This window comes from Sorex fumeus, unplaced genomic scaffold, assembly GCF_029834395.1.
Source record: "Sorex fumeus unplaced genomic scaffold, SorFum_2.1 ptg000008l, whole genome shotgun sequence".
NCBI lineage: Eukaryota > Metazoa > Chordata > Mammalia > Eulipotyphla > Soricidae > Sorex > Sorex fumeus.
In genome coordinates, this window is record NW_026606065.1 from 21,404,270 (window position 1) to 21,431,314 (window position 27,045).

Below are 27,045 nucleotides of genomic sequence, written 5' to 3' on the forward strand. Positions count from 1 at the left end.
AAACCATCAAATAGGTTAAAAAAAAACCTTAATTTTGTTTTGTTTTCTTGTCTTTTGGGGCCACACACAGTTGTGTTTAGGCTTACTGCTGGCTTTGTCCTCAGGAAGCATCCTGGCAGGCTACACGCAGGCAAGGCCAGGCCCTGCCCACTGTACTATCTGGTCCCACACACTTATTTTTCAGAAAAAAAAATAAGTATTCATTTTTAAAAATTAAGTCTTTAAAAGAAATAAGTCTGTTTTAACTATTTAAAATTATTCAAAACTGAATGATGTAAAAATCTATCTAATATAACTCAACAGTGATGCTGAACTCCGTCTTGGAGTCTTGAATGTTACCATTCCCCATGTCTAGGGTTCAAAGTCCAGAATTGGAGCTCCCCACAAGCCTCCTTCTGGCCTGCCCTTGTGCTGACATTCCATGCCGTGTCTGTCTGTCCATCCCCCAGACGGCCTGTGTGCTCAGACTCAAGCCTTGGGGTTCAGCCTTCACAACTCCCTAATACGACCCTCGTGAATCTGAGGGGCTCGCCCTTCGACTCCTCACCAAAGGTGCTTTTGAAAACTCCCTGCACTCCCTTAACTCACAGGCCGGTGTGAGACTCCCTACATACTCCCGAGGGCCTGGCCCACATGGGACCACAGGCTTTTTGTGGGCTGAGATCACTATCTCCGGGGTTGGTCTGTCAGAGAAGATGACTTTATATTTATCATTACTGGAGGCTTTCATTGGCTAATGCCATGGATTGGAGTTTCACCATAAGTTTTTTACTACAAAGGCTTTCATTTGGGTTGGGGTGGGGCTTATCAAAAACGCTTCCCTCTGGATCTCCCCCTCCCAGTATTACTAATAAGAAATCAATCTTTAAAAATTCAGCTCCCTTGTTCTAAATCATTAGCATTTGTATAATTAATACTTCCCATCTAGAGGCAGGAAGTATGATCTTATGCTGCATTTTAAGCAGTCCTCTTATTACACTATAACATTAGCATTTCAAAATGATGCCCCAGTGTCTCTTCAAGGGCCCTACCAATGTAAATCTGTTCTCAGTTTTTAAAATAGCTTTCTCGACAATGATAGGAAAGTACAGTCTTTCCTTCGTGTGTTTTGATGCCTGCATAATTCTCCCATAAGACTTGGTTTCCTTCCTGCTGATCTGAGAATGTCATTGTAGTCATTCAGAACACTTTTTATCACATGCAAAGAACTGTCTTCCCCTACCAGGAAATCTCCTTCGGAGCCCTCCACAGCCCAACATTTCCATGTTGCTATGAACAATCCTTCACCCATGCCTGGCTCCCAGTTTCCATAGGGCCTCAGATGCACTGTATCTCACGGTCTTTCATGTTTTATGTGTCTCACATGTATGCATTCATCTGTTTATTTATTCACTCACCATCCATTCATCCATCCCCCATCCATCCACACTTCACCTGCTTACCTCCATCCACACACATCCATCCGCCATCTGTCTCCATCATTCCTTCATCCTTTTTCACCCATCTGTCTATCCATCTGTCCATCCTGTCATTCATTTACCTGCCATCCATTCAAACTTCACCTACTTACACTCTATTCACACACATTCATCCATCCATCCTCATATCCATCCCTCTACCCACCCATCCATCCATCCATCCATCCATCCATCCATCCATCCATCCATCGTCCATCCACACTTCACCTGTTTACCATCCATCCATACACATCCATCCACCATCTGTCTCCACCATTCCTTCATCCTTCTTCACCCATTCGCCTATCCATCTGTCCATCCTGTCATTCATTTACCCGCCATCCATTCACACTTCACCCACTTACCCTCTATCCACACACATCCATCCATCCTTCCTCATATCCGTCCCTCTACTCATCCATCCATCCCTCTACTCATCCATCCATCCATCCATCCATCCATCCATCCATCCATCTTCAGCCAGCATCCATCCCTCCACCCATCCATCCATCCATCCATCCATCCATCCATCCATCCATCCCACATCCATCTGAACACATCCTTCTACCCATCATTCATTCATTCTCCATTATCCATCCATCTTCCTTCATCCATTTATTAATTAAAAATTTGCCCAGGCCTTCCTGATGCCAGGTAGAGTGCCAAGAAGGTAAGACCATGTACGACCACAACAGTGGAATAACATGATATATCCTTCAAAGATTCTTGGTGAAGCAACTATCTAGCTAAAATTTATTTTTTCCACATTGAATTCATATTTTGCCACCATTTGCTTCTTTGGCTCATTTCTGAGGATGATCGTTATTTTTTGGTATGTTTCATCATTAATATTTTCTATTTTTCTGGACAGTTCTGAAAACTACTAAATAGAAATATTCAAATGATCAGCCTGGCTCTGAGTGTACTTTTGCACATCTTCAAAGGATATATTCAAACGAAAATACCAGTTCTTTGTTATAAATAGACTATTCTTGAAGTCTCACTTCAACACAGAAAGGATAATTACAGCCACACGCATCTGATAGAATACTGTATCTTCTGGTATTTGAAGAAGTTGGTTTGGCTTGAATTTCATATAATTATAGGCTAAGAAAAATTAATTAGTCTCACCTAGGACAGTCTGACCTGTTCAGCAAGCAGTGATGAATAATAACTACTATTTTGAGCTTGCTAGTGAATTAGTCACTCTGTGATCCAATATCAGTTCCTTACAGAACTCCTGCCAATATGGTCAAGAGCACTTAAACTGAGCAAATCCCTTCTCTCTTAAGCAAACCCGAGTGGAACCCAGACACTGCTGAGGGGTCCTGGAGGAGTGCACCAGGCCAGCGAAGGGGCTTGTTGCCAACAGCACCTTTCCTGTTTCTCTTAGCAAAGTGGCCTGGGTGCAGTGGGTGGGATTAGCCCCAGGAATGTGTGTTCTCAGGCTTCACCCAGCATCACTTCACGGTAGGTGCAGAGACCAGCATGGCGCTCACCCCCCTGAGACACTGAGTCACAGCTGCCTGAATCTGGTTGTCATTTGGTTCGGGAGAGAGGCATCTCCTGAACCCAGCTCCCTGCAGGCCCTGCCTGGGTGTAAGGAGATTCTTAGAGACATTTTCATTCTGAACGTTGTAGAACATAAACATTCTATTTCTATTTCCTTTTTTTCACACTCAGGTAGATGAATGGGTCTATGTATGTGTAGTGTGTGTACATGTGTGGTGTGTCTGTATGTGTGTGAAGGGCCCCAGTTGTGCTCTTCCCCACACACGTGCCCTCCGCTCACTCCTGCTTGTGCTGAGACTCAGTTGTGCATTTGTGACCCAGCTCAGGGTTGGGGATCAGGTTGGGACCTTCGCACATGTTGAGGCCACCAAACCAGACCCGCTCCTGGAAGCCTGAACCTTGTCCTGCCTAAATGGGTATTTTGGTTTCCGAAGAGATCACCTCTCAGTGTCTGTACTGCAAACCATAATGCCCAAAAGTAAAGAGAGATTATGGGGAATCATGTCTGCCATAGAGGCAGAGGGAGGGTGGGAAATGGGGGGCTTATGGGGGATATTGGTGATGGGAAATGTGCACTGGTGGAGGCATGGGTGTTTGATCATTGTGTGATTGTAACCCACAATCATTGTGTTATTGTAACCCATAAACACAAATATAAGTGTTTATGTTTAAACACTTATAACTATCTCACAGTGATTCAACAAAATTAATAATAATAATAAAAAAGAGAGACCCGGTCTGCATGTCTTACATGTTCATGCGTTGCTGAGACATGCTAAGTCTTGGTTTCTGTTGGGGAAAATGTCTGGGGTCTGGGGGATGTGGGATTCCACCCCAGTGTCTTGCATGTGCCAGCTAGGCTAAGCTCTGAGCCTTGGCTGGGCCCCCCAAGGCTGCTCCCCCCTACTCCCTCCTGTTTCTCCCTGCTCTCCCCTGCTTCCCGCTTCTCTCTCCTGCTCCCCCCTGCTCTCCTGGCCCCCAGGTCTTGCTGGGCCCTCAGAGATGTTCTTTTCCCACCAGGTTTAGGGTGTCACTCCACTCACTGCTTTATCATGGCTTTACAGACACACTCTGTGCACACCAACATACCTTACTATAATACACATCCAAATGCAGAAATCACATACATGTATACACTACATAAACAAAAACATGTGCAATCTACATACACATGACAACATACAATTATGAATCTATTCACACACATACAGGCATACTCATATAAACAGACACACACCACTCATGTACTCATACAAATAGACACACACCACACATGTACATATACACTACACACACATAGATACACACTCATCTACCTGTGTGTAGGGGAAAAAAAGGAAAATAGCAATAGAATGTGTGTGTTCTATAAAGTTCGGAGTGAAAATGTGGCGATATACTGACCAAGAATCCAACAGAAAGTGCCCATCACGCGGGCAGCTGGGGGCAGGGGGTGAGAAGCTGACGTTGTGAGGGGACTGGTATGATTTAAACATGATGATGGTGGCGGGCTATGAGCATTATATGTCTACAACTTAACCACAAATTACTTTGTAAAACACAGTTATTTAAATGAAATTATTTAAATAGGAATATTACATTTCCAAACTTGAGTAAATACAAAACATTGGGAGTCATTTCCTCTTAACAGGTCAATCACGAGTGATCTGTAATTCTTTGATTCATTTTGAGTCTTATCAGAAATGAATAATTTTTTGTCAGAAGTGTGCTCATATATAAATACATATGGCAGTGGGGGTGTTTATACAATAGTTTAGCAGAAGATAAAGTAATGTATCTGTGCAAAAGTTCTTCTTTAATGTCATTAGGACTAAGGATAGACTTCTCAATGTCTACTTTAATTACCAGTTATACCAGAAAAGGAGAGGAAATAGAAAAATAAGTTTATAGTCTATTTTCTAGCTAATATGTATGGATGATTTATGAAGTGCTCTGTGAGTAATAAAACACAGGTCATAAAGCATTAATTTATTGTACTAATAAGAGTCAAGGGCTTTAACTCAATTGTCTTGTCTAAGAAGGCATAAAAAGGACTGGAGGGTACTTAAAACTTGACCCATTTCTTGTTCTTACTTTTATTATCTTTTTCCCTTTTTTATTATTCTAGATTAATGAAACAATAAATCTTTCCTCCACCTGATTTTATTTAATGTTATGCTAAAATGTTAATCTTGCAATTCTCAGCATGGAAGAACGAATCCTTCAAAGACCAGGTACTTTATAGACTCGCAACAAAATCTAGGCCATTTCCTGAAAATTAAGTTAAAAGATGATGATCAAGAAAAAAATTATTGTCCTTTTCCTTAGTGAATAAACACAAATAGGAGAAATAGGTTTCATTAAAGTGGGAGGATTCTTTTTAGTATATACAACTGATTTTGTTTTACATAGTCTAAATCTCCCCTCCCCCGCCCTCTTCCTTCCCTCCTTTCTTCTCTCTCTCTCTCTCACAGGAGAGTAAAGCACGGTATCATGTGGGCTGTGATGTGGGTAGATGAACTGAAGTTGAGATTCTAATTTTGCTCTTACTTCCTGCCGGGATGCTCTTGAATAAGTCACCGGAAGTCTTCCTGTGTCTGACTCATCCCTGCAATGCTAGGGCACATGAAGTGCCCGGTGAGTTACACTCCAGACTCCTTCTGGGCCTTCTCCCTGCAGACACCCAGGCACCCCCGTGGGAAGGAGCCTTCAGGAACCCCCTCCCCCCTCCTTGCCCGTGCACAAAGCTGCCCATCTGCCACTTCCAGAAGCCGCTCTCAAGGACAAGGAGGCGCCTTCTGGGCAGGGTCCCCCGGGGCTGCCCCTTCCGGATGCCCAGGACTTCCTGTCCCACGGGCCTGTGTGAAGCTCACCCTGACAGTCACAGGGAAGCTTGGTCGACAGATTTGCTTCAACATTCGTCATCCGTCCAGATGGCTTTAAAGTGAATATAGCATCGAGCCACCACACGGGAGAAATCATCCTCGAACCAGTTGATTCATATAAAATGTGTGAAAATCTGATGGTACCATTTATTTTCCCACTTTGAATTAGTTTCAAAAGTTTTCACTTTATATATAAATGACACAACACAGCAAAGCAAGTGCATCTCCCCGCAGCCTGGGCCAGGGCTAAGTGTCGGCCAGCTACCCCATGGCGGCCTCGGGAACTTGACATCAGATGCTCGGTGAACACACATGGCTCCAGAGGATGACTTTCAAAGCACCTTCAGGGAGGACTCAAGTACAAATGGACTTATTTACAAAATATAAGAGCCAAGGGATTTTTTTAATGTTAAGGACAGGTTAATAACATGTGGCTTCATTCATCCAGTTTTCAATCTATAACTTAGTTGAGACTATTTGGAATTTTTTCCACAAAGGAAGTGACTCACAAATTATTTAGTTTCATAAAGAAAAATACAATTGTCAGAAAACCATCTCAGAAGTTAGTAATGAACCCTCGCATGAACCTCCCGTACTTTTTTTTTTACCAACCTTGTCTACCTTGACATGAAGACAATGCTGGTGACTCGCTGTGTTTGTCAATCTGTCACTTTATTGGGAATGCTAAAAGGGCCTGTGGTCACACCTTCCCTGCCACCCACCGCTGAGTCCTGATTTTTATTCACTTTAGAAGACACAGAGAAATTGAGTGGTTAGAGCCATAGTCACACGGAACAACCTCCCAGAAGTGAGGGTGGCAACCGGAGACCCGAGAATAAGCACAGAAAAACCATGTGAAGAGAAGGTCCAGGGCATCAGAAACGATAGAGACAAATTTTCATTCACAGCAAAAATGCTTAGAGCAATTTACCCTTTGTGTGATCTGCATTTCTGCAGTCACAAATGCTTCGACAGTTCTTTTAACCCTATGCAATATGCTACGGAAACGATCATAGAACCATTACAAATCTAAAACTTCGTTCTAGTTAGAGAAGTAATGCCCAGGTTTGTTAGGAAATCGTGCTTAGAAGCTGCCATCCCCCAGGTCAGGACCCCTGCAGAGAGGAAGGCTGTCTGTCTTCAGGGGCTTTCCCCGACCCCTGGCCCCATCCAAGAAACTGAGCAGTGGGGCAGGTCCCTGTTTGCTACTTCACATCTTCTGTCTCACAGAGATCTCACGTGACAGCTTACACATGACAACACACAGAAACACCTCCAGACACAAAAGTCACAACTGTAAAATCGTGAGAGCACCGCCATGCAAAGGTGGTCGAAGACTCCATCAGTAGTAGCCTGCTACATGCCCTCTCTGCTGAGGACTTTGGAGAGGAAATGTTGAGGGTGTTCAAGGAGGCCAAAGAAACAGACAGTACAGTGGACCTTGCATGCAGCCAACCCAAGGCTGATCCCCGGCATCCTGTGTGGTCCCTGAGTGCAGAGCCAGGAGTACCTCCGCACTGCCAGGTAGGGCCCACCCCTCCCCCTGCCCCCGAGAAAATGGAACAATGGAAGGAGAGCCAGTAAAACATAAGAGGATCTGAGAGCAGAAATGAGACAACTGCAAGTGGAAATGACAGAAGTAAAGAATAGGGAGGTGAAATAAAAAATCAATAGGAAGCCCTCAGCAGCAGAGTAACAACAGCCAATAGCAAGTGCCAAGATGAGGTGGAGACAACCTCTGCACGGCAGCAGAAGATGGAAAAGAGACTTGAAATAAATGAACAGCAAACAAGAGAGCTGCGAGATGAATTCAAGAGGAAGAACATAATACTGGAGTCCTAGGGACCCAGGAAGGCAATTTCAATGAAGAAGCATTCGTTAAAGAAATTACTGAGAAATTTCCAGAGTTGAAGAGTACCTAGACCTAGATTCAAAGGGCCCAAAGGCTGCCAGCTAAAAGATCCAAATAAAAAGACTCCAAGACACAAACTGTTCAGAATGACAAAAGTCAAAGATAGAGTGCTGAAATCAGCAAGATTAACAAAGGACAGCACATACAAAGGAGTGTCCTTAAGATTTACAGCGGATTCAACAAATGAAATCTGTGGGCCTGAAATAATGGTGGGATACAGTACAGAAAACCAAAACCTCAATGAAATGAATGCCACATCAGGAATACTTTGCTCAGACAGACCTTCAGATTTGAAGGAGTAATATATGACCTCACAGATAAACAACTCAGGAATTTCATAGCCATCAGGAAAGAAACTGAAGGGGTACTTTAAGACAAGACAAATCTTACAAACAAAACAATTTCTAAAGAAAGATGGCACAAAAGTCCACAATAATAATCTTACTCAATGTCCGGCCTAAATGCCCCAACTAAGAGACACAGAGTGGCAAAATGGTTTAGAAAACTGAATTAAACTGTCTGCTACTTATAAGAAACACATTTGGAAACAATCCGAGTGCCCAGGAACAACTGGTTAAAGAACCATTGGTACATCTACACAAGGGAATACTATGCAGCTGTTAGGAAAGATGAAGTCATGAAATTTTCTTATAAGTGGATGATCATGGAGAGCATCATGCTAAGTGAAATGAGTCAGAAAGAGAGGGACAGATATAGAAGGACTGTACTCATTTGTGGAATATAAAATATCATGATATGAAACTAACACCCAAGGACAGTAGAGACAAGGGCCAGGAATACTGATCCATGGTTGGAAGCCTGCCTTATGAACTGGGGGAGAAGACATCTAGGATAGAGAAGGGATCACTAAGTCCGTGATGGTTGGAGGGATCACTTGGGATGGGAGATATGTGCCAAAAGTAGATAAGGGACCAAACACACTGATCTCTCATTATCTGTATTGCAAACCATAATACCCATAAGTAGAGAGAGAGTAAGAGGAAAATTGTCTGCCATAGAGGCAGGGAAGGGGTGGGATGGAGGGGTGGGATACTGGGGCTATTGGTGGTGGCAAATGTACACTGGCAGAGGGATGAGTGTTCGATCATTATATGACTGAAACTCAAACTTGAAAGTTCTGTAACTGTAACTCACGGTGATTCAATAAAAAGAAAAAAGAAAAAATGAAACACAATTGAACAGTTAGGGAAAATACAGATTCAAAGTTAAAGATCAAAAGACAGTATTTCAAGCAAATAATTGCCACAAACAAGACTGGAATGCCTATTCTTGTACCAAACAACATCTATTTCAGACTTAAAAAATGTTAAGAGAGACAGAAGGTCATTTATCAATGATGGAGGGATCCGTATATCAGGAAGAACTCACACTCCTAAACATATACACACCAAACTAGGGGGTAGCAAAAGTACTTCACACAATTCATACAACTGAAGGAAGATATCCATAGTGAGACAAGAGCTGGAGACTTTGACACAGTTCTTTCATCTCTCAGTAGATCAACTAGACCAAAACTCAGCAAGGAAATGCTGGCTATTAGGACAGAAATGGAAGAGAGAGGTTTAGTGTTTATTTATATTTGTAGAAATTTTCATCCCTCAAAAGTAGAGTACACACACTTTTTCTTCAATGCTCATGGGACATTCTCCAAGATAGATCATAAGCTGGGCTACAAACATACTTCATATAGTCAAGAGGATAGAAATTGTACAACTCTCTTAGATCATGATGCACTGGAATAGACCTTAATCACAAAACAAAACAAAGAAATAACTCAAACACCTAGAAATTAAACATCTCACTACTGAACAACGAGTAGGTTAGAGAAGAAATCAAAAGATTCCTGGAAACAAATGAGGATGAGGAAATGAGTTACTGGAAACCGTCAAACAAAGCCAAAGAGGTGTAAGAAGAGAGTTTTTTGCTTGGCAAGCATTCAGCAGGATGGAAGAAAGGGTTCACATACATAACTTGACAGCACAGCTTCAGAAACTGGAAAATGATCGACAGAAGAACCCCACATCAGCCAGGAGGAATAAAATAATAAAACGAGAGCATAACTTAATGAATTGGCATAAAAATAATCCAAAATTTTAATGAAACCAAGAGCTGTTTTTTTTTGAAAAAAATAAACAAGATTGATAAACCACTTAAGACAGACAGAGACATGGGGGGAACCCCAATTAACCAAATCAGAATCAGAAAGGGACATCACAATCGACATGACAGAAATTCAAAGGATCACTAGAGATTACTTTGAGAATATTAATAGAAAGAGAAACCAGAACAAATGGATAAATTCTTGGATTCCTATAACCTTCCAAGGCTGAACCGAGAAGACATGGAACACCTGAACAAATCTATCACTACTGAGGAAATTAAAATGATACTCAAATGTGTCTCCATAAACAAAAGCTTAGGCCCAAGTGAATACTTTTAAACCTTGAAAGAGTTACTAACAATTCTTTTCAGGCTTTTTCAGGAAGTTTAAAAATCAGAAAAACTTCCAGTTTCTATGAAGCAAAAATTATCCTGATATCAAAATCAGACAGCGAAAGCACAAAAAAAAAGGATTATTGACCCATATCCCTGATGAACATAGATGCAAAGACCTTTAAAAATTACTAACATACCAAATCTAAGAACTCATCCAAAAGATCACACACCACAACCAAGTGGGATTCATCCTGGGGATGTACTAATGGTTTAATAGATGCAAGTCAATCATTGTACTATACCTTGTCAATATAAGAAAAAAGATCATATTATCATATCAATAGACACAGAGGAAACATTGGACAAGATGCAGCACCCACTCAGGGTAAAAAATGAAATGGAAATTGAAGGAACTTTTCTCAACATAGTCAAAACCATTAACCCAAAGCCCACAGCAAACATATTCAATGGGGGAAAACTAAAAGCCTTCCCTCCGAAACATGGCACAAAACAAGGCTTCTCACTCACTTCTTATATTCAATATAGTACTGGAAGTACTTGCCATAGCAATTAAGCAAGAAAAAAGATATTAAGAGAATTTATATAGGAAAGGAAGAAAAAGGAAGTAAAGAAAGGAAGTAAAAGCTTGATGTTTTTACTATTTGTGGATGACATGACACTATGTTTAGAAATCTCTAAAGACTTTCCCCCAAAAGTTCCTAGAAATAATGCTTGTGTAGCAAAGTGGCAGGCTACAAAATTAACAGCAAAACTCCATGGCTTTTCAATACACAAATAATGAAATAGAAGAGAGAGAGATTTAAAAAAATTCATTTACAATTATGCCTCAGAAAATCAAGTACCTAAGAATGGGATTAACTAAAGATGTGGAAAACTTTTTACAAAGAAAATTATTTTAAAAAATTACTTTAAGAAATAAAAGAGAATACCAGGAAATGGAAGTACGTCCCCTGCTCATGGATTGGGAGGATTAACATTGTTAAAATCACAATATTCCTCAGAGCACTATTCAGATTTGGTGCAGTCCCTATGGGGAGACTCATGTCATTTTTTCTTTTTAAAGATTAAACACTCCTGAACTTCACATGGAACAATACCCTCATTCAGAATAGCTAAAGCAATCCTCAGAACAAAAGAAGATGGGAGGCACCACTTCCCCCAACTTCAAACTGTTCTACAGAGTGGTAGTAATTAAAACAGTGTGTGGTACTAGAAAAAAAGATAAGAATCACGAATCAATGGAATATAACTGAAAATCAGAGACAGACCCTCAGGTATATGACAAGTTAATAATCTTCAATACAGGAGCAAAATAATATGAAGTGAATCAAGAAAAGCCTCTTTAACAAGTGTTGCTGGAAAAACTGGTCAGTCACATGGAAAAAAAAACACACCAAAACTCAGAACTCTAATGCCATAAAAAAGTAAAAATGTACTAAAGACCTTGATATCAGACCTGAATCTCTAAGGCACACAGAGGAAAACATAGACAGAACTCTCCACGACACTGAAGCTAGAAGCATCTTTAAAGATGAAATGCCACTGACCAGGCAAGTTGAAGCAAAGATAAATGGGGTTGCATTAAATCAAGACATTTCTGCACCTCAAAGGAATAAAAAGACATCCCACAGACTAGGAGAAATTATTTGCACTCCACACAGCAGATAAAGGGTTAATATCCAAGCTATATAAAGCACTGGCAGAACTTCACAAGGAAAAAACATCCTACCTCATCAAAAAATAAGAAGAGATGAACAGAAACTTCCCCAAAGAAGAAACACAAAATGACTAAAAGGCATATAAAAATGTTCTATATTACTAGTAATCAGGGATGTGCAAATCAACAAAGAGATACTACCTCACTCCACAGAGACCGAGGGAGCAGACGACCATCTCCCCCAGAGCTGCACAGACAGCTCCCAAGCCCCTGGACTCAAGCGGCCACCGCCACTATCATCTCCGTCCTCTGGCTGGCCGCGTCTCCCCTGTGACTCCCTTGGCAGGCAGAGTCGCATGGAGGCACCAGGCTCAGACCCCCCACTGGTAGCCAGCAGCTGGCCCGATGGCATATAATGCCCTGTCTCTGCTCTCCCCCCACCCCCCGGACAGGGGAATCTGACAGCTCCGGGCGAGTCAACACTTGGTGGCAGAGGATCGGGACAGGCAGGTCCTGGGCTTCTCTGCCCTTCACCTACCGGGCTGGTGAGAACGTGGAGAACACGGAACGAAAGCAATCTATCGGATGAATGAGGGCATGCGCTAGAGCCCCTGGTCCATGATCCCCTGTTTAGCCGCTTCACGCCTTTAAGCTCTACCTTTGGAACACGATGACACTAGATGAGTCCCCTGAAAGCCAGGCCTGTGTGATGCAGGGAACAGGCAGAGGGAGAGTATCTGCCAAACCCAGCCCAGCTCTGACACTGCACAGAGGTTCGACCTCTACCTGCACAGGTGTCCTGACCCAGGCTACTTCCTGCTGTCCAAAGCGAGGCTGACTCCCTCACCTGCTGACATGTCTCTTCTCTGCACAGAGACGGGGTTGGGCTAGAATTGAGAGTGGAAACGGACTCTAAACAGGGAGTTCCCCTCCTGAGCGCAGAGCCCGAGTAACCCCCAGCACTGTGGCTGTGGCCCAGAGCCCCCCCAAAATCCAGTGCCAAAATCTCACAGCCCAGGGCCTGTCTGTGACACAAGAGGACTGGTTTTGAATAGACAGATCCATATTTCCGGTTGACACTCCATACAGGCTACATAGAGAAAAATGACACTAATCCACTGTCTCCTGGTATGGCGATCACAGACCTGACCACTGACCCACACAGCCCTGTGGCCCCGCGCACGGTCCCCATCAACTCTGTAGCCCCCATGGACCCATTGCAGAGCCCACAGCCTTGCAGTCCCAGGGCGACAGACCGCCCGGCTTCTCCACCGCCCACACAAGCTGACCCGGACCCCCGCAGCCCTGCAACCTTCCCCCCTCCCCCCGCCCGCCCTGCTGGGCTTCCATCAGGAGTCTTGACTGTGAGAGCCGCTCAGCTGCCCGAGTGACACGAAAACCGAGTGAGACCCACTGCTGCATCCAGGGTCCCTGTCGGCCTTGGGAGAGGCTGAGGAAGGGTCTGTCCCCCCTCCCCTTGGGCATGGACACAGACCCCAACACGCTCCAGATGAACGTGCTTCTCTGTGGCTCCTGGCCCTGGAGCCCCTCTGGACAGTAGAGAGTTTGGGTAGGGGGTCAGCCCAGAGATGTGAGGGCCCTTCTCCATTCTCCCATCACCGTGCTTCTGAGCCCCTGCAGACCCCTTGGACACCCGCAGCCAGTGAGTCCAAGTGAGCCCTGAGTCTCTCCTCGCAGGAGCAGGGAGTCGCAGCTCTCCGGCACCAGCTCCCGGCCACCCACGGCCCCGCACCGTGGCAGAGCCGCTACGCGGCAGAGCCCACTTTAGAATTCCGGTGCTGACTCAGCCCTGTGACTCAGCCCGCAGCAAGGCGGCCCTGCTCCGACGAGCCCCCGGTTGATGTCACGGCCGCGAGTGGGCCCCCCCACTCCCACCCCCCGCGGTCCCTCCCGCCCCCTCCCTCCAGCCCTCTCGGGTGCCAGGGCTGGGGCGGGGAGCAGGCGGAAGCCTCCTCCTCCTGCTAAAGTTCAGCTCGAGTCTCAGTTCCGGGGAGGCAGAGGGCCCAGACAATGGGGCTGATTCACGCTGCCTGTTCCAGCTGCTCCTCGGCTGTGTGGGCTGCAGCCAGCATCCTCGGGGGCCAGAGGAGTCGTCTCGGAGGCCCGGCCCTGCCGGCACTGAGCAGGACCCACCTCCAAGCCTGGGCCGGACATGGCCAAGGGACTCGCCTCCCCCCGTCCCCGACCCAGGCCCCGCATGTCGCATGTCCCATGTGCTTCTCGGGCCAGACACACGCCCTCCTGGAAGGACCCTGTTGCCCGCCCCTGTGAGACCCAGCCAGGCCACCAGCTCCTTCAGGCCCTCAGTGAGTGGCCGTGGAGTCTCTGGGGGATGTTTGCTGGACCTCTGGTAGGATGCCAGGGGCCGGGCAGGCCTGCCAGGTGAGTGACCCTTGATTGAGGCCCTTTTAGTTTCACCCACTGCAAAGGACGCCCTCCCTCAAAATCGAGCGTGGGCTGGCCGGGCTGGGGTGCAGGAGAGAGGGACCCCAGCCCAGGCCCTTCCTCTGCATCCCCACACTCCACCCATGGGCGAGCTTCTCTGGACACTTCCCAGTGCCCGGAGGGCAGGAAGTGGCAATTCTCAACCACCCCGACAACACACACACAGACACGCACACAGGCACACAGATACACACACTGACACACTCACACACAGACACACTGACACATAGACACACACACTGACACATTGACACACACAGACAGACTCACACAGACACACACACATTGACACACGCTGACATATTCACACACACTCACAAAGACACACACTCATACACACACAAACACGCATACCCTCGTACACATGCAAACACACATGGACAGACACACAGACTCATACACACAGACACACAAACTCACAAACACACTGATACACACTGACACACACTCTCACACTCAACATACTCACACACATGCACACACTCACATACACAGACACATTCACATACAAACTCATGCATACTCACACACAGACACACACACTCACTCTCACACGCTCTCACATGCACTCACCTATACTCACATACACTCACACACACACTGACACACTCGTGCCTGGAGAAGCCAGCCAAGCCAGACAGTGGCAGCCACTGACCATGGCCCCAAGCCCAGTGACAGAGAACAGAGCAAGCCCAGAGTGGACACGACAGGCTCGAGCCATGACCCCGGGGCTAGAGGGCAGTGGGCACAGCTTGGGGAGTCCCACTGTGCTGGGGGCAGAGGCAGCCTGGTCTGGGGGGGCGGGCCTGGGTCGAAGGAAAGCGCCTGGACACGAAGGAGGCCCTGCAGAGACCTCAGCTGGCCAAGCAGCTGGCGCCTGGGGCAGAGCCTGCCCTCCTTTGGGGCCTGTCTCTTCCATCCAGCACTGGAGAGAAGTATCCAGGGTGTGTCTTCCTCCCAGAAGACTGGGCGCCCTGAGCCCACAGCCATGCCCAAGGCCCAGGTCACACCAGCCCAAGGCCACTGCAGGGCCCAGGATGCCGCCCCTGCCTCTGAGAGGGGCCAAACCCAGGCTTCGGACTGCCTGGTGCCCGGATGAGGGGTTGTGACACTCATGGGGAGCCCAGGCCTCTGATCGCCTGGCGCCTGGCTGTGGAGTCAGGTGGGCGTGACACTCACCTGCCAGCCGTGCAGCCTGCAGAGCTGCAGGAGGCGCCCACAGGAGTCCCGGGGTGCAGCGGTGGGCGGCGGCCTGTCTCCCAGGAAGGCGGTGGCCAGGGGCTGGTACCTGGGGAAGAGCAGATGAGGCGTGAGGGGAGGGAGCACGGGGTGATCCTCCCGGGCTGCAGGAGCCCTCGTCTGCATCTCTCCTCTCCTGGAGTGGTGCAAAGTGCAAGGTCAACACCCAGGCCCACACCCATCCGGTCCTCTGGGCCCCACCAGAGCGGGCCCAGGACAGAGCCAGGAGGAAGCCAGAGCGGCAGCGGATGTGGCCCTGCCCAGCTGAGAAGGCTCTGGAGAACCACTTTCACGCCCCGGGCTTCCTGGACTCCCCTGGGGAAGAAACTGTGACGCTGCTGGGTCCGTAGAGCGAGCAGTCAGTCACACAGAAGTCATGGAGAAGACGAGAGGTGCCTCCCCGAGCTGAGATGGGCTACTGAGACTCTCCCAGGCAGACGGGAGACATCGTCTTAAGAGGGCAGCATTTACCAGAGTGCCCGAGAACAGATGACTGGTTAAAGAAACTTTGGTACGCCTACACAATGGAGTACTATGCAGCTGTTAGAAAAGATGAAGTCATGAAATTTATATACAAGTGGTACTACATGGAAAGTATCATGTTAAGCGAAATGAGTCAGAAAGAGAGGGATAGACATAGAAAGACTGCATTCATCTGGGGACCATAAAGTAACAAAATAGGAGACTAACACCCAAGAATACCTAGATTAGTACCAGGAGGTTTACTCCATGGCTTGGAGGCCAGCCACACATGCTAGGCGAAAAGGCAGCTCAGATAGAGAAGGGAGCACCAAATAAAGGGTGTTGGGAGGATCCTCCCAGGATGGGAGAAGCATGCTGAAAGTAGACTATTGTCTGAACATGACTGCCACTCAATGCCTCTTTTGCAGACCACAACACCCTAAAGGAGAGAGAGAACAGAAGGGAATGCCCTGCCACATAGGCAGGGTGGAATTGGGGGATGGGGGGTGGGAGGGATACTGGGATCCGTGGTGGTGGGAAATGGGCACTGGTGGAGGGATGGGTATTTGATCATTGTGTAATTGAAACCCAAGCACAACAATTTTTAAGTCTACAACTGTACCTCATGGTGTCTCACTAATAAAAATTAAAAAAAAGAGGGCAGCATTTATTCCCTACTCATGGCCATCTATTTGTATTTGGGGGCCACACCCGGCAGTGCTCAGTGCTTGGTCCCGGCGGTAACCAGGGGATGTCGGCTGAGCCGGAGATTCAGACCTCTCTCTAATCCTCATGAGTGTTTTCAGAACTGCCTTTCCAAACTCAATCACCTGTTTAAGAAATACAGTTGTGAGAATTTTCCTTCTGCACTGATGGTCCTAAAGGGGAGAAGATAGAGGAGGGTGGGGAGAGGAGGAGGAGGAGGAGGAAGAGGAGGAGGAAGAGGAGGAAGAAGAGGAGGAGGAGGAGGAAGAGAGAGGGGCAGATGTGCTTCCAAGGGCCGCGGTGGCCTTGGGTGTTTTGGGTTTGATTCCCGTCCTGGAAGCACGGGTGCTTGTGGCCCTTTTATCCCCTGAGCGAACTCACTCTCTGCTCCACTGTCTTTGTGCTTTACCCAAAGACTGAGGCACCAACTCAGCATTGTCTACAAGGAATGTCCTCTGGGCAAAGAGGAAGGACGTGCCCAGCCCGACGTATCTGCTGCAGACCCAGCAGGAGGGACGGGGGAGGGGAGCCTGGTGGGGGCCCCCAGCAGAGAAGCCAGGCACATGGAGGGCAAATGGCACCAAGGGAGGCACATGAAGAGGAGGAGGAGGAGGAGGAGGAGCAGGAGCAGGAGGCATGGGACGAAGGGCATGAGGGTGAGAGGAAGAAGGAGGGAAAGAAAAGAGGAAGGAAGAAAAGTGGGAATGGGAGAGAGAGGAGGAGGAGAGGGAAGAGGAGGAGAGGGAGGAGGAGGAGAGGAATGGGGAGAAGAAGAGGGAGGAGGAAGAGGGGGAGGAGGAGAGGGAGGAAAGAGGAAAAAAGAGGAGGGGAGGAGGAAGAGAGGGAGGAGGATGAAGAGGAGGAGGACAGGGAGGAGGAGGGGGAGTAAGAGAGGGAGGAGGAGAATAAGGAGGAGAAGTCGAAGGAGGAAGAGGAGGAGGAGGAGGAAGAGAGGGATGAGGAGGAGGATGGGGAGGAAAGGAGAGAAGGAGGGTAGGGGGAGGAGGAAGAGGAGGAGGAGTAGGAGGGAAGGCAGATGAAGGGGAGGGGAGGAGGGGAGGAGGAGGAAAGGGGAGGAGGACGAGGGGGAGGGGATGAGGAGGAGAGGAGGAGGAGAAGGAGGAGAGGAAGGGAGGGGAGGAGTTGTGGGTATTTCCTGCTCCTGTGGCCCAGTGCTCGGGCAGCAGCGGAGACTGCATGAGCGGGATGGGTGGTCACATCCCGGCCAACCCCCCTGCTCTTGGCTGCCCCAGGAGGGTGCGGAAGGTGTGGGTGTTGAGGATGGGGGAGTGCTCCCCTAGGGCGGAGCTGAGCATGTGGTGCTCTGGGTGCGTCTACACCGCGTGGGCGTGTCCCGATTCGGGGCTTCCCCGCCAGCTAGCTACACCCGTGGATGGCCCATGACCACTCCCTGCCAGTGGGAGATCCTTCCCCAGGCGCCGTGCACGACCCCATCTGCATGGAGTCAGGCAGAGCCGAGGGTTGCCAGGGTCCCATGGGGGCCGGGAGCCTCCAGCCTGTGGGTCCCCCATGCGGGTGGTGTGCCTCGGGGTGGATCTGGGTGAAGCTAGCATGAGGACAAGCAAGATCAGGGATGACAGGCGCTTGGGCGCTGGGCTTGACCTTCCTCTCGCACTGAGGGAGCAGCAAACCCATCAACGCTCTGCTCAGGGCGGGTTTGCAGGGGGCAGTGGGCAGGTGGGCGGACGAGAGGAAGGGGCGCTGCTGGGGGCCAGGGCGTCCACGGCCAGGGCTCAGGGCAGGGTGTGGGGACACACAGACAGGCCTGGCCACCCAGTTCATGAGACCCCCGTGGGGCTCCTGAGCTGGGTCCAGCCTGGTTCCCGTCCTTCTCTGCAGCTGCTCTGGGCAGGCGGGCCGTCCAGCCCGGGAACCCTCCCTGCCAGCTGGCAGCAGCCTGCGCCTCTGTCCATGGTTCTGCCCGTGCTCCTTCCCGTGGCTGCTGCCCAGGACGGTGACCGCCGGCCCTCCTCGGTGCCCATACAGGGGCTCTGCCCTCCAGTGGCCTCCCAGCCCCTGGGGCATAGCTGTGAGAGGCAGAGGGTGTGCCCTGACCCCCAGATCTCCCGAGGCTCCAAGTGGGAAGTGTGTTTCCCTGGATTGCACTGCTCGGCTCTGAGAGGGGCCAGACTCTATGCTATCTCATGCAACAGTCCTGGGGTACAGCCCCGAGAGGCCCCTGGGGAGGGCCAGGGTGGCTGTCCTGAGCACGGCGACCGTGTCTGCGTGTCCCCACCCTCTTTCCTTGGCAGAGTTGGTTTCTGCATTGACCCCCGAGTCCAGCACAGCTGGGGACACGGCCAAGAGGGGATCTGAACCAGCTTCTCCCAAGCTCTGGTGGACACTGGCCTGAGTTCCTCCCACATGGGGGCCCCGATCCCACCAGGAGGGAACCCTGAGCACAGAGCCGGGAGCACGGCAGACCATCCCCGTGGGTGGCCAAAATTCCAGAATCAGAGACACAAAATGAGTGGGAGATGGACTCTGTCCCCTGGTTCTGGAGACCCGTCCCCTCAACCCTGAGGTGGTGTGGGGGAGGGGCACCCACAAGCCGGACCGGGGGACCCTCTCTGCTCCCTGGGATCTGGAGGCTCCAAGTGCAGGTCTCTCTCCCTCCCGCCCCACCCTGCAGTGGGTGCTGCTCCCTGAGGGGCACGAGGATCTCCCAGGCCAGCTGCCCTATGAACGGGTACAGCGCTGCTGTGCAGAGCCCAGCGCCCAGAACCGCGTGGGCAGCGACTGTGTGGGCAAGAAAGGGGCAACAGGACGGACCCTCACCTGCCTGGGGCCCTCTGTCTCCACACCCGGGGATGCCCAGCTGCCCCTTCTCACCAGACATGCTCTCTCCCGCTGCAGCAGATAATGTCAGGCTGTGGCCACACAGCTGGGGCCCAGGCAGGGGAGTGACCCCCCCTCCAGACCCACTTCCTTAAAAGACACCTGTGCCTGTGCCCAGGGCCAGCGGACAGCATAGGGGGTGGCCTCAGGTGGGCACGTTCCTTGCCACCCGTCACAGAAGGAAGCCCCGTCTCTCCCCGCAGACAGAGGGGGGCGGGGAAGGACCGGGAGGGCTCAGAGACACCCCAGCTCGGGAGAGGAGGCTGTCCTGGCACAGACGGCAGTAGGGACCCAAAGACTGGGAACTGGTGCAACAGAGACCAGCCCAGAACCACACTCGCGCCTCCGAGGCCAGGCCACCAGGAGGCGTCCAGTCGCTCAGCCTCAGCCGAAAGGACCAGGGCGGGGGACGCCAGCTGGGGCCTGTCCCAGGAGTCAGGGGGAGGGGCTCCGAACTAGAACCAGGCTCTCTGCCACGCTCCCCAGGGCCGCCCTCCCGAGCCGCCAGCCGCCTCCACACTGCGTGTGTCCCTCTGTCTCAGCTCTGCCGAGCTTTACCGGCTGCGGCAGAGTCTGTATTTATCAGGTACAAGAACAGCTTGTTTACGAGTTGGACAAGAACAGCTGCTCGCCTGTCGGCAGGCCTGGCTAAGGGGCCGCTTTGAGCCGCGCTGCCTGAGTGGATTCATCCTGTTCCTCAAGCAATTTGCTCCTTAATCAAATATTCACCAGGGTCGGCCTGACCTGTTCCCGCTGCCGAGCGACAGGAAAACAAGACAGGTCGATTTGTTTGTGGGAGAAAATTGTTATTCCAGAGATTTCTCTCCTTCCCACGCGGGCACAGCCAGCTCCTGGGCTCGGAACGGGCCGGAACGTTCTGCGGCTCATTATTCCAACAGGTTCCTGCCTCTCTCAGAAGCTGCATGGGGCGCTCTGGGCTTCAGGAGCTCATTGTCATTGCCCCCAGCCAGCAGGGGGACAGAGGGTTGAGGGTCGGATGCACTTCCGGGTTTGGAGGGCGCCTGTCCTGGCACTGGCCGGTGTCCCCTCTCCGGAGAATGCCACACACTATGGTCCAGACTCGGGCTCAGTCTCTGGGCCACACTCGGTGGCTGACCTGGGAAGTTCCCATCCCTCAGACCTTGCTCAGGAATGACTGACACACCTGGGCCGGGGGACTGGGGGGTCACAGCATGCACCTGCTCCCCAACTCTTTTCCCATACTCTGATTTATGTTTTGGTTTCAGGGCCACTCACAGCGATGCTCTGGGCTTACTCCGGGCTTTGAGCTGATCACTCATGTAGGGTTCAGGGCTCCACACGGGGACCACCCACTGCCTTGATGTCCAGCCGTTGTCTAGACAGCTGGACTTAGAAGTAAGTGACCTCCACCTGGGCTGTCACGTGACTGCGCTCAAGCCAGCAAAGTCCAGTGCTTCTGAGGAGGCTGGCCACAGTGACCAGCCTGTGGGGGCTGAGTGGATAGCCTGGGGGTCCCCGGAGGCAGCCAGAGGTGTGGCAGGAGTGTGGAGGGGGAGGGGCAGTTCCCATCCGGACATTCCGCAGCTTTCCCCTGCTGGGCACTGGCGCTGAGGCCGCAAGAGCCCTCTCATGCTGTCCTCCTGCTGTCTCCCGGCACGATGCCCAGGAACTGCCCCGTAGGACAGGGACGCAGATTCCTGCTGTTGCACGTGGCTGCAGCAACAGACATTGCCCAGCATCTGGGCTGTGGGCGTTTGGCCCCTCTTTCCCTCATGGTGTCTTCTGATGTCCCTCTGCAGCACGCGGCCACCCAGGGTCTCGCGCAGGGCTGCACCTTCCCGCTCTATCACTGTCCACGGCTGCAGGCCTCCGGCCGGCTGGACACAACCGCCATTGGCTTCCAGTTCCAACACTGCTTTGAGCTCCCACGTATTCACTGACTCCTTTTCTTTCTTTTTTCTTTTTTTCTTTTTTTTTTCTTTTTGGGTCACACCCAGTGATGCACAGGGGCTACTCCTGGCTCTGCACTCAGGAATTACTCCTGGCGGTACTCAGGGAACCCTATGGGATGCTGGGAATTGAACCCGGGCCAGTCACATGCAAGGCCAACGCCCTCCCCGCTGTGCTATCACTCCAGCCCCCAGGTCACTCCTGTTTTCCGAGCTTCCTGCTTCCTGCATGGCACTGTCTTCAAAAGACGACAGGCGTGTCTTCAGGCAATGGGCACTGAGCCAAGTTTGTGCTAACATGAGACCATCAATGAGAGTTCCTCTGCAGAGACAATTCCCCCAGATCCTATCTGTTTATTCATTTTGAACAACCTTAAGACTTTTTTTTCCCTTTATGCCATTTTTTTCCTTGGGCTAAATGGGTAGATAGATGATCAACAAGAGAATGAAGATTTTCTCCTGACTTACAAATTCTTCTCTGAGCACAGTAGGTGGCATTTTAAAAATTCAAAACAAGTTTTGGAGGAGGGCACAGGGTAGGGGCCAAATGTTCCCAAGTCTGTTCCGAACCGAGCACATAAATATGCATTTCTGACCATTTGGGTCCTGGAAGCTTCCCACCTATGAATTTCCCCCAGAATACGGGTAGAAGCCATCAGCTTCTGGACAATTTCTAACGTGCTTAATTAAAATACCGCACATGCCTATAAATACAGTATTCGCCTCCACTTCCTATCCCAAACTCTTGTCTAGCATCATCATTTTATAAAATGCCAGCTGCTCTGTGTTAAATTTTGTACAAAGATATGTCTGTTTAGGGAAAATTGGTATACATAATCTGAATAATCACAGCAGCAGAAAGTTTAGCATTATTTAAACTATTAAAAGTTGTCTGAGGGAAAAATATACCGAATTCCATACAATAGCATCATTTTAAGAAGCTGTCTGTCATAAGACTGACTTACACGAACACAGAAGATACCCGAAGAAGAGCAACAGAGCCACAATAGAGCTCACCTCTAATTTAAAAACCAACATTTCACAGCACCCAAAAGGAGAGAGAGAGAGAGAACAAAAGGGAATGTCCTGCCACAGAGGCAGGGTGGGGTGGGGGGGATGAGGGGTGGGAGGGATACTGGGACCCGTGGAGGTGGAAAATGGGCACTGGTGGAGGGATAGGTACTTGATCATTGTATAACTGAAACCCAAGCACAAAAATTTGTAAGTCTATAACTGTACCTCATGGTGTTTCACTAATAAAAAAAATAAATAAAAAATAAAAAATAATAAAAACAACAATAAAAACCAACACTAAAAGAGTCGAATGGACTTCTCTTTCCAACCAGGATGGAGGAATCATGGCTGATTTTACCTTCCATCCTCCACTGACTTGGAAATGAGAAGGTGTCACAGGGTCGAGGGCCATGACCTCAGGAGGTCAGAGTGAAGTGATGTGAGCTCCCTGAGGAGCCCCAAGGCTTCCTGGAGGAAGATCCAGCCCGAGGCTCTGGGACAGACTCCGGGGAGCCCAAGGAGCCCTGGGTGTGAGGGGAGGATGCCATGAAGCCTGAGCTCACACAGCAGCAGGCTGAGGAGAGACGCACCAAAACCCACCGCAGAGCCCCCCAGAGCTCCCCAAAGGCTCTCCAGGGCCCCCCACAGGACAGGACTGCCGACTGACCGGCACATTCCAGGAAAGGAACCCTGGCAAAGAGCCACCGAAGTGGGTGAGAGAGGCCAGGCCAGGTCAAAGACAGCGATCTCGGGCTACTCCCATCATGAAGAGCAAACTGGTCATGATTCAGGGGCACTGATCGAGGAGTCAGTGGTTTGGGGTCAGTACTGGGCAACAGCCTTCGACCTCACACCAGGCTGAGTCTACCTACCAAAACCTAAAGGCCAAACCTCAGAACAATACACCGTTTCCAACCGACTTAAATATTTCCTTGACCACATTCACAATCACGATCATGACCATCCTGTTGTTCATCGATTGCCTTGAGCAGGCCCCAGTAACGTCTCCTTCATCCTAGCCCTGAGATATTTTAAAAAGTGCCATATTCAAGGCTCTTTCAGGGTAGGAGAATGAGACCCATCATTGTTACTGGTATTTGGCATATTGGGTACGCCACGGGGAGTGTGCCAGACTCTGCCGTGTGAGCAGGTTACATTCGCGCAACATCTTATTATCGTATTATCTTGACCATATTAATAATATATTTTAGAAATAAAGAAGCACGAACCCCCTGTAAAAGTAAAATTAGCGATAGCTGGTATCCAACCAAAAATCACCAGATGTGCCAAGAAGCAGAGCAACGAGATCTATATATGGTAAAGAGAAAAATCAACAGTAGACCAGAAATAAATAAGAAAGCAGTAGACAAACATATCAAAATAAGGATAAAATACGTGAAATCCATAAGGGATTAAAAAAATCCCAAACTTCTAGAAATAAAAATTATAGAAGCCAAAGCAAAGAATATATTTGATTAGATTAAGTGTTAAAATTGTAGAGGACAAGATTAATGAACCTAAAGACAGAAACAGAAAGACTCCAAAATAAAGCACTTAAGGGACTGAAAATGACAGACGCCAGTGACCTGTGGAATGAGTTCAATTATCAAATGTGCCCATCTCTGAAGAAGAGAGAGAGCAGAGGGGACAGCTAAACACACACATCTGAGTGAAGATACAGATCAAATAGCCCTGTTTGGTTCATGAAACACATAGATTCATAGATCCAAAACTGAGAAAGAGGGAAGGATGGAAGGAGAGAGAAAGAGAGAGAGGAAGAGAGAGAGGGAGAGTGATGGAGAAGAAAGGGAGAGAGAGGGAGAAAGAGGGAGAGAGAGGGAGAGAGAGGCAGAGAGAAACGAAGAGAGAGATAGAGAAAAAAGGGAGAGAGAGAGGGAGAGAGAGGGAGAGAGAAGGAGAGGGAGAGAGGCAGGGAGTGATGGAGAGAGGGGGAGATAAAGAAGGGGAGAGAGAAGGATAGAGGGAGAGAGAGGAAGGGAGTTCGGGAAGGAGGGAGGGAGAGAGAGGGAGGGAGAGAGAGAGGGAGGAGGGAGGGAGGGAGGGAGGGAGGGAGGGAGAAGTATGTGCCTGCCATAGAGGGAAACTGGGGACATGTGTCGTGGGAAATGTGCACTGGTGAAGAGATGGGTGTTGGAACCAAATTCTGAACAACTTTCTGTGTATTTCACAGTGACTCAATAAAAATGGGGAGACCACTGTATGAATACTAAAGAAAAAAGAGGAAAGTTATACCTGGAGGCTTCATGTTCAAATAACTAAAAACCGGTGTAAAAGAAAGAAAATCCTTAAAGCACAATGGAGAGAGGGGAGACGACAACTCATGTAAAGGAAAATGAAATCATTAATAACTCGCATTTCTTCTGGGAGAATGTGCTAACCAGGGAACTAATACCATTAACTTGCTTGATGAAAAATTCTTACCTTGTAAAAATTACAGAAGTGACGGTGAGAATGTAGGTGCTGAAGGAAAGTCAGAGTGTATCCCATGGGCTTTGGAGGTGCTAACGTGGTCACACAGCCCATGGGCGGGGACCAAACATCCAACAATTGTTCACATAAATCAACCAAAAAGAAAACCCTATTTATAAAATAAATGTATTTGAGTAGAATAGTCTATAAGAGTCAAGAATTTCAGTGATACATTAAAAAAATAAAAATTTTTAAAAAGTGAAACCAAAAGAAAAGAAGTGAGTGTGTATTGCTACCTTTTCCATGTCACAAACTATTCTTCAGTTTATCAGTTATGAGAATTAATAAAATGCTTATCAGAATAGATGCTACAAAAAAGAGTCAATAATTTCTTAATAGGCATTGCAGCTAAGAAGTCCTTCTACACAGCAGATGATCCGTAAGTATGTGTGGAAGAAAGATTAGAAACAAAGAGAGCAGGGAGGGAAGAGAGTCAGGGGGCTGGAGACAGACTTTCGAATGTCACAGCATCCTTATGAGAATCCTTTTTCCAATTTTCAACATTTGCTGTTTATCTGAAATTATTTAACGGAACTTCCTATATCCTATCTGGCAACCTCAATCACTTCCTAAATCAGCCATCCATAAGTTTTTGAAATTCTATAAGCCTACCGAGCAATTAAGGTTGAGAGGCACCAACGCAGAGAATCTGAGCCAGAGAATGGTTGGTGTGTATGTGTTTGTATGAGGGAAAGTGTATATGAATGGTGCATGTGCGTGCATGCGCGTCTGTGTGTTTGAGTGTGTGAGTGTGTGTTTGAATGATGTTGAATTTAGAAATATCAGCTGGTACACAGGGAGGAATAGCAGCCCCAGGAAGACATCTGGTGACAATCTGATTGATAAATGATTATTAAAGAACAAAAGCAGGATATTAGGCTCCAGTCCTGTCCTGGGCCTGTGTGTGTTTGATGGCGTCTACACTTGGAGTTGGGACTCTCCTCAGTTGGCATGGAGGAGGGTGCAGGGAGGGCAGACGTCTCGTCTCCCATATTTCTCTCCCCACTTTCTGAGGGCCCTGCCCAGGACACTGTGGGATGCGGGAGTCGTTGTGGTCTTGGGCATACAACACAGGAGAGTGCCCAGGCACCTGTCTGTTGTGAGATGTCCGTGGGCCTGTGGACGCGGCTTTTCCTCATGGCTCAGTACAGTGCAACCCCCGCTGTGCGTCACTGCTGGTGGACTGGTTTTGTTTACGCATTTTAATAAATCGAAAGGTTTGGTCATTTTTTTGGCTGATCATTACTAAATCTCATGTAGCAACAATGGTTTCCATTCCTTAGTAGAGAGCAATCAGACGTTCTTTTCTTAAAGGGGAGACACGGTTTTGATGACTGCCACATTAGGTCTTCTAATATCTGGGCAGGACTCAGAGCTTTTAGCGTCATGTCGATCACAGTTAGAAAAAAAACTCACCTCACCCCAATTGTTAGTTGCTAAGGTTGTGCAAATATCATCAAACATGATTTTACCATTGCTTCGTGGATTCGTTTCAAATCTCTAACTCCCACACGCATGATGTTCAGGCCCCTCCCCTGGGGCCTCCCTCTGCAAGACTCACTATTCCGAGGAAATCCAAACTTCCTTCCGAACACTTTACCCCACTCCGACAATGTGAGGAAAGTATGTGAGAGTCTGTGCAGAAGTGTATTGGGAGTTTTGCAAGGTCACAAGGGGAGGGAGATACTTATGAGAACATGGGTTTAAAATATAAAAGCATATTATACAAATCCAAATATGGATTTCCTGACAACAAAACAAATGACTTTTATTCTAAAACTAAATCATTCTAAATGTTGTTACCTTTATTATTAAATGCCAGGGAAGTAAAGTCTTGGGTTTTAAGTAATAGTCCTACAACTATGTCGCTGAAGTCAAGCATTCAAGAGAAAAAATAATAAAGACTCCATAAAGTGGGTCAGTGCTAACTATAAACCACCCTGAATTAAAAATAGCTTCTCACCTAAACATAGATTATCAA

The 27,045-nt window shown here is 48.6% G+C and overlaps 1 protein-coding gene across 1 annotated transcript in view; it reads right to left on the reverse strand.

Annotated features, from left to right (window-relative positions):
• MYO16 (myosin XVI) overlaps positions 1–27,045 on the reverse strand; it is a 142,591-nt gene that overhangs the window by 61,130 nt on the left and 54,416 nt on the right. The window contains exon 9 of the mRNA XM_056109959.1: positions 15,544–15,652. Within this exon, the coding sequence (XP_055965934.1) occupies positions 15,544–15,652 (109 nt within the window). The remainder of the gene's footprint in view (positions 1–15,543; positions 15,653–27,045) is intronic.